The sequence below is a fragment of the Benincasa hispida genome, chromosome 10 (genome assembly GCF_009727055.1).
Source record: "Benincasa hispida cultivar B227 chromosome 10, ASM972705v1, whole genome shotgun sequence".
NCBI lineage: Eukaryota > Viridiplantae > Streptophyta > Magnoliopsida > Cucurbitales > Cucurbitaceae > Benincasa > Benincasa hispida.
The window spans coordinates 36,336,684-36,345,780 of NC_052358.1; the positions used below are offsets into that span (position 1 = coordinate 36,336,684).

Here is a 9,097-nt window from a genome sequence, read left to right on the forward strand (position 1 = left end):
AAAAAATTTAAACCTTGACCCTCAATATTTTGTATCAATTATGTATGGGCCATTTTTTTTGTTTATTCAGATAAAAAGTGTTTTTGTATGACGAAATACAAAATTCTTAAATTCTTAAATCAAATGTAGCACTAGAAAGAAAATTTTGATTTTAAATCAAATGGGATAGATAAGATTTAACAGCACCACAACTTCCTTGTATGAAATTGATATCAAAATGGAGCCATGGCCAATAATCTCTGTTTCAATCATTCATTTCAAGTTTCAACTTTTATTAAAAATTAAAAAAAAAAAAAAAAAAATCAAGAGAATAAAAAACTTTAGGATTAAAATTCATCTACATTTGATTCTTTCTTCATTTTTTGTTTTGATTTTTTGCTTTTTCTTGTCAAAATTTATGTATATATATTAAAAAGGAAAAACTAAGGAGGAACAGATTCAAAAGTTTCAGTTCCAAATGGTTTTTGAAACTCTCTGATTCACCATCTTCTTCTTCTTCATCATCCAAATAAACCCACCACCTTCTTTTCTTGTTGTTGTTGTTCTTCTTCATTCATCAAAATCCCCAAATTTTCCCACCATCCAAACACTCTCTTTGGATTCACAAACTACATCAACAGAAACATAAACAAAATTAACCAAAATAACAAAACAAGAACACTAATTATTCCCCCATTATTAACCCTCCATCTTTCTTCCTCCTTTTTTTTCTACTTACAGTAACTTCCTTAGTCAATCTTGTTGACCCCAATCCTCTGAACGACGACGTTTCTAAACCCACCGGCCGCAGCTTGCTGAAAACAAACTCCGCCACCCCCACCGCCGCCAACCTTCTGTTCCATTAATCCAGTCATGTAGTTTCTCACCTCCTTCCTTATCATCTCCTGCATCACCGCCATTAATTCCGAGTTAAGAATCCCAAATCCATTATTATTCCTCTCATCCTTTACCCCTGAAATTCCTTCTTGTCCATTCGCCGGTGCCGAATACGGTAAGGCCGTACTCTGTCTCTCAGAAACGCCAGCCATTGCCGGCACAGAATTTGCCACAAAATTAACCTCCGATGAGTCCGCACCCGGAAGTGACAACGACAATGATGTCGGTGGGTCATCCGAAGACGACGCCGTTTCGCCGGGAGGCAAAACGCCGCCGGTTCTAGCCACTGGTCGGTACACATGGGAGGACGACACGGCGGGGAAGAACCCGGAATCGCTAACATCGGATCCAGAAGGACTATTCGGAGAAATATAAAGACCTGCAGAAACCGATCTCTTCAACGGCGGGGTACTGTTATTACAACCCCCGCTCTCGTCAGCCATGGACGAGCACTTCCGTTTCAAGGTTGAGTTCCAGTGGTTCTTAATGGCGTTATCGGTCCGGCCGGAAAGAAGCCTGGCGATGGTAGCCCATTTGTTTCCGTACAAAGCTTGAGCGTTAATGATCGTCTCATCTTCCTCCGGCGTGAAGGCTCGGTGCTCCACCTGCGGCGAGAGCTGGTTGCACCACCGGAGACGGCAGGACTTGCCGGAGCGGCCGGGAATGGATTTGCTAATCAAGGACCAGTTGCGAGGGCCGTATTTATGAACCAATTTCTGAAGGGCGTCGTCTTCTTCAGGGCTCCACGGACCTTTGATTCGATCAATTTCTTTGGCCATAGAAGAGATTAAGAAAAAAACTCAGTTGATTGGAATCGGAGAAGACATAGGGAAGGCTAGGGAGGAGGGTTTTAATGGCGGCCTGGAGAATTGGGGGATATATAAAAGGGTGGGGAAGGGTTACCGGAAGAGAAGGTGAAAGGTTGGACGTTGGTGAGAGAGGGGGGTTATGGGGATTGGTTACCGGGAGTTCCTGTGAAGCGGTTAAGAAAGGGGAGTTGGGATACAGCTGGCGAGTGGACACGCGTCACATCTTAACTGCTCTGATTTACACAAGTCCACGCTCTCTATTTCAAAATCTATTCCTCCTCTGTCATTTCTTCGTCCCCTCTTTTCGTTAAATTAACCCACGCGCCTATTTAAGCGCGTGTTTTACTTTTGTCTAATTCCATGCACCGTCCAAAGCCAAACGGAAATGCATTTTTTAACTGTAATTTTAATTGTTTAAATATAGCCTTTATCTTGAGGAAAATTAAAAAGATATTGTCCTATTTTTTTCAAATTATTTATAAAAATATTTTTATTTTTTATTTTTTTAAATAAGTCGAGGGTTGAAAATTATCTTATCATAATTATTTGATGTGAAGAGAACGAAAGACCTTCCTCATTCCGGAGACCTTCCTCATACCACTCATAATTATTTGATGTGTTAAAAATAATTTTGTATTGGGAGAGAACGAAAGAGGGAAGAGTAAGAAAGAGAGTGAGATATTGAGAGATACCGAGATTTTGAGAGAGAGTGAGAGTTTCCGATTTTTTTCTTTTTAACTTGAGAATTTCCAGCTTGATATGTTATTCTTTCTAATCCATTCATTGGTGCATATCTGGCACGAAGCGTTTCCAGTTTTTTTTTTTTTTTGGTCTGATTTTTTTTTGAAACTTTATGAAGGGTAGTTTTTTCATCTCAAGTGATTTGATGTAGAGAGAACGAAAGACCTTCCTCATAACACTCATAATTATTTAATGTGTTATAAATAATTTTGTATTGGGAGAGAACGAAAGAGTGAAGAGTAAGAGAGAGTGAGATTTTGAGAGAGAGCGAAAGTTTGAGAGCGAGATCCTGAGAACGAGAGCGAGATTTTGAGCGAGAGTAAGATGTTAGCGAGAGTGATCTATCCGTACAAATTTTCCTTTTTTCTTCATTTAATTCCCTATTCCACCTTCTTCTTTCTTTCTTCTTTATATTTTTTTTTAATTTTCCATTTTATAAAACACAATTTCTAAAAATATTTTATTATTATTTATAATTTAAAAAAAGAAAAAGAAAAAAAAACTCCATCAAAATCTTGGTACCAAATGTACAAAAGGAATCCAAGATCATTATTGTAAAATCCTTTAAACTATTGACCTCACTATTGTGATTAAAATTTTTGTTCTTTATATCAATTAGTCTTATTTATAGACTTGCATGTAAAGGTTTTGAGTGTTGATTTGATTTATTATGAATGTCCCCAAATTATTATCTAAAATATGTAAATTTGAATATTGAAGTTTTTTTTACTAACTTTTTAGATTTAGACTATCTGATATAATTATTTATGTCAGTGACATTTAAAAGCTTCTATATCAAAATAATTACAATTCATAATATATAAAAAGAATAAATTAAAAAATAATATCTCATAAAAATAAAAAAAAATGTAAATTAAATATCTCATTTATATAAAAATAATTACAAAAATCAATATGTCCCACAAGGCAGACGTCGTCGATTTCGAGCTGTTTGGGTTCTTCTTGGTGTTGCTCTGGTACCTCTGTAGGCGCTTCATAATATAAATATTCATTATGCTCTCCCCGACCCCAGCCATGTCCATGCACGTATGAAGACGAAGGACCAGCCTCTAAGTCATATGTCCTGAACCAAATGTTGGCATCATCATCATCGGACTAACATAATCAGTTTGACTATGCGTCTGCATCACAGGGGGCAACTTTTCCACATTATGTGCAACCTCATCAAACTCATCCTCTTCCCGAACAAGTCCTCTACATCTAGGAGCTGGTGGAGGAACAATAGGTATATCGTACATATAATGAATTTCCTCCATATAGCTTTAGTTGTCACTACATATAACAAGAACCTGGTTCGGATCATTCGCAACCTCACGGAGTCTACGGTTGTTCAATCTCTGTGAATTATAACAAAATTAGACAATATTTAAAATAAATTTAAATTAAAAATAATTAGATAATATTCATTTACCAGATGACCCACAACTACTCCCGGATGAGTGACGTAGCGCCTTGTGCCATGATCAATGACCTACAAAAACCTTCAAATTGTATCTAATTAAACCAATGAATATATTCTGGAGTGACATCTGTGTCAAACTGTTCAAGAGAAACCCCCACTACAATAAACCTTGCACGATAGTGCCATCGCACTACCAAATGTGCAACTTTTTCGGACCAATCTCCAGTCCTTAGGTCAATATCATGCAGTACGGGTCCAGTATTACAAGGCGATGGGACATCCTGCTGAAAACCGAATTGTCTCATCACCCTGTCAGGAAGATGTCACTCACCAATGTGAAAACATATGAGAGGACTCGTTGTTCGCCATATGTTTTGACCATTCGTACAAAAATTAGGCAAAGTATGCATAATAATTTTGTACGGCTCCCAAATAACTTGAAACACAAAATATTATATTAGAGAATATTAAAGACAAATACAATAAAAATGTGTATAAAATAATCAATTAGGTTCAGTATAATGTACCTGTTCAGGTTGAAACAGATTAAACATGTATCTATACTGGCTGACTACATGTGTGGCTGTCCTAGTCACATAAAATTTATCTCTCCACCTAAATTTTTAAATTGATAATTTATAATTTAAATTAACGAGATCAGTGATATAAAAATTGAATTGAATTAAAACAACATACTGAGAACCGTAGGCTCGTCTAACTAACTAAGCGTCATTAACATGTAGCTGTGGAGCCATGGTTGGAAATCGCTCCCAAGCCCATAGTTGCAAAAGTATGAAAGGCCCAGCTATCTCTCGAACCTCAGGTCTTGTTGATTTGCATAGTTGTCTATACAACCATGCCAAGCATGCTCCACCCCACGAATACCGCCCCCGCATCATGGAGGTTAGCTAACAGTGGCAGGAACATCAAGTGAACAAAATGGCTTGATTTATCTGAAAACAGACTTCCACCCATCATTTGTAGTATATATGCTCGCACATATCTTATGACGGTTTCCTCGCCTGCATCATCTGTGAGCTGATGAAATTGTGTTCATAACCATATTAAACCATCGATCCTTTAATCTTGTCGACAGGTGGGGTCGCACCGAAGTACAGTTGACAAACTTCTAAACCAGTCATCGTGCATCACTCTGGGGACCGGCTCACCGCAACAGGTAATCCAACAACACTTCTATGTCTTGTAGAGTGATAGTGCACTCTCCAACAGACATATGAAATGTATGCGTCTCGGGCCTCCATCTCTCGACCAAGGCTGTGATCAGATTGCCAATCCAACTGAATAAATCTAATCTCTAGCCAGAATCCAGATGTGCGTAGAAGCAGATTATTCGAGAGTGGAGCGGGATAGTGCCTGCGAGAACTGCTTCGACCGCCCTGCAAAATATTTTCACAGTAGTTACGATCTCGCTAACAACAAAATGATCGAGAATAATGGACTGGTCATACAAACACAGGAATCAACAGTCCTGGGTTTTAAAGCAATGATCTGAACAAAAAAAAATATTTATTCTCAATTTAAAAAAATATTTGTTTCTCAATTAGAAGAATACTGTACAACTTAATTCAAAGAATAATGGTTACAACAATAGAATAATTAGAAAATATAAGACACACTTAAATGTGACAAATAGTCACTAACTAAAAGAACAATGTACAACTTTAATTAAGAAATATGTATAGACAAGTTAATTAAAAGTTATGTACAAGTTAATTAAAATAATAATGTACAAGTTAATTAAAAGAAAAATGTACAACTTAATTAGAAAGAATAATGTACAACTTAATTAGAGAAGAATAAATGTTACAACTTCTAACTAAGAATAAGGTACAACTTAATTAAAAAATATGATATAGAGACAAGTTATTAAGTTTAATGTACAACGTTATAATATAATAATGTTACAAGTTAATTTAAAAGAAAATGCTGACAAGTTAATTAAAAGAATATGACAACTTAAAATATCATGTAAATTTAATTAAAGTAATTGTACAACTTTATAATATAAAAAAATTGAATATACAATAGGAGAGAGCGAGATGTTCAGCAAGATTGTAGGAGAGAGCGAGATGTTCATCGAGATACTCTCAATCTCGCTCTCTCCTTCAATCTTACTCTCTCCTACAATCTCGCTCTCTTCTTTAATTTCGCTCTCTCAATCTCGCTCTTTCAATCTCGCTCTCTCCTACAATCTCGCTCTCTTCTTCAATCTCGTTCTCTCCTACAATCTCGCTCTCTCTTACAATCTCTGAGAATGGAAGCTCCAATGGAAGTAATATATAAACCCATCTCTGAGAATCAATCTTTCGCCATTTTATTCGATCATTGAATTTATCTCAGTCGTTGCCTACTGAGAGAATTTGTCATTATTTTCTCAGAATTTTGGTTTTTTTGTTTGTATGTAAATCATGTTAGGTGAAAGTCCATTCTCGAGTGTGATAACTTGCATAACTAAACCTTTGTTTTTATTTTAATTATATAAAAGATGAAAGTTTGAACATTTTACCTTACAGATATGTAACATCTTGAGTTAATTCAAAGTGTACTAATTAATGACAACATGCATCCATTAATGATAGTTCTTATGATAGTTCTTATGGTTAAATTAATTAAAAACTTTTAACAATGTATGTATGAGAAATGTTGAGGATATGAGATGATTGCATAGGATTAATTAGACTAAGCTTATCCTGATTGTGTAAAGAGCATTAGTCATGGCCGCTCTCTCCTTCAATCTCGCTCTTTCCTACAATCTCGCTTTCAATCTCGCTCTCTCAATCTCGCTCTCTCCTTCAATCTCGCTCTATAAATCCCGCTCTCTCCTACAATCTCGCTCTCTCTTACAATCTGCTTCACCCACTTATCTTCCTTTTCGAGGGTTGAAGTTTCAACTTTTGTATTTCAAGACTAGACAAAATTAGCGAGATTCCCTTCTAGAGCGAGATCCTCATCACAAAATTAGCGAGATTTTTATGTATGTCGAAACTTCAACCCTCTACAACCCTAAAATGTTTCTTTGTTTGTCAAAACTTCAACCCTCGACAACTCTTACGTATTGTTTCCAAGTTTTTGTTTGTTTGTCGAGTTCTCAACGTTCGATCTCTACATTAGTCGAATCCTCAACCCTCGACTTCTAGCCTCGAACTCCCAAAACAACAATATTTCTCTAATAAGTTTCAAAACAACAATATTTCTCTAATAAGTTTTGAAAACAACAATATTAATATTAAAGGTCCCTTCATCTACCAACAATATAGTAAATGGTAATAATAAATAGCCAAACTAAACTTCTTTTTCCTTTTCTTTTTTTTTAAGAGACTAAATGAACTTTTTACTTTATATAAAAAATATCATTAACTTTTAAAATATTTAAAAATACCTTTTAACTTTCAAAAATATTTCAAAAATACTCTTATCATTCGTTTTGAATAAAAACCGTTAATTTTTTTTTCAAAAACAACTTTCAAAAATTTCAAAATTATCCTTAAATTAAAAAAAAAATTAAATTATTCTTTACCATTAGTTTATAAACAAAAACCGTTAATATCTTGATGCAAACATAACTATAAAATTTCAAATAAAAAAGTATTAAGAATGCTCATACTCTTATTAGTGATCAATTTATTTTGAGGTTTTTTTTAGTTTGAAAAGAGCCAATTCTAAGATAAATTATATAGATATTTTCATTTTTTTACTAAGTTAATTCCTATAGTTTATAATTAGAATTTTATCAAACCAAAGGAATCATTCATGAGGTTTTATCAAATCATAATGAATAAATTCGAACTTTTAAAACCATAGAAACTATATTCTAACTTTCACCAAGCCATAGGGACCAAATTTGTAATTATTTGTTGTTGTTATTATTATTATTATTATTTTGAGCTAAACAAATGTGCCAAACAATTATTAAAAAAGTGGGGAAGTAAGAGAGAAGAAAAAAGAGGAGAATTAGATAAGTAGGACGGTATTAACTGTTTTTGTTCATATACTTTTAGTTTCTTTTTTTTAAGTTTAAGTATATATTTGAAAATTTTGAAAGTTCAAGAATATTTTTTACAAATAATTCTAATATTTTCCATTCAAAACTAATGGAAAGAGTATTTTTTAACTTATTTTGAAAGTTTAAAAGTATTTTTCTAACTTCCAAAAGTTCATTGATATTTTCGACACAAAGTATAAAGTTTAGGAGTATTATATATAATTTATTATTATTTTTTTTATAATAAGAACAAACAAGATGGAAAAATTACACAAAATTGAAAACATAAAACTAAACAGTCATCGTCAACGTTAGTAGATAGAAAAGAAGGTCAATCCAAGAGGTGAAGCAAATAGACCACTAAACATGGGGAAGCAAATCGTTCTTAACCGAGCATATTTCATTTTTAGTTTTTGAAAATTGTGTTTGTTTTCTCCAAATTTCTTATTTATGTTTTTTTATATATATACTTTCTATATAAATAATTGAATTTTTAGTCCATTTTCAAAAATAAAATAAAAAAAACCCTTTTTTAGTTTTGTAATTTTTGTTTTCATTTTGAACCCTCCTAAAACATACACAACAAAACACATAAACACATATATGGAGGTAATATTTATAGGTTTAATTTTTAAAATAAAAAAACAAAAAATAAGATGTCACCAAACAGAACCTAAACTGCAAATAACGTCACTAAAAAAGGTAAAATAAAAAATCTTGGATGGTTCAATTTTCTACCAGTATTATAATATTTTTGAAAAACAATATAAATAAATAATAGTTAATTTTAGAAATAATAATGGTTTTTTAATAAGTTTAAATTTGTATTAATAACTTTAGATTTACCTTCATCACATTTTTGTCACATTTCGTCGGTTTTTATGATATGATACAAATGTTGTTACTTTGAATAAAAACTATATTAATTTAGACATATGTCCTTAATTAAGACTCATCAAATTTCTTTACCCTCAAATAATGTTTTAACTCAAAGGGGGAAAAATATATTGTCGAATACATAGATATTATAATATGGATGAAAATGTTCAAAAATTTTTTACAACTTTGATATTTATGATTGTAACATATTTCAAATAGTGGTAGAATTAGAAATTTTAAGACCCATTTGATAACGTTCTCATTTCCTATTTCCTGTTTTTGTTCCCTATTTCTTGTTTCCTATTTTTTTTTTCTTTTATGAAAATAAGAAACATGAATTTGTTTGATAACTATTCTGGTTCTTTG

General features: G+C 33.1%; 1 protein-coding gene across 1 annotated transcript; it reads right to left on the reverse strand.

Annotated features, from left to right (window-relative positions):
- Window positions 1-302: 302 nt before the first annotated feature.
- Window positions 303-1,749, reverse strand: LOC120088866 (transcription factor MYB44-like). Its single transcript, XM_039046309.1, has 2 exons — window positions 719-1,749; window positions 303-608 (listed from the first exon to the last, which is right to left on the reverse strand). Exon 1 carries the CDS (start codon window positions 1,653-1,655, stop codon window positions 729-731), a length of 927 nt encoding a protein of 308 aa, XP_038902237.1. The 5' UTR covers window positions 1,656-1,749; the 3' UTR covers window positions 303-608; window positions 719-728.
- Window positions 1,750-9,097: the final 7,348 nt, after the last annotated feature.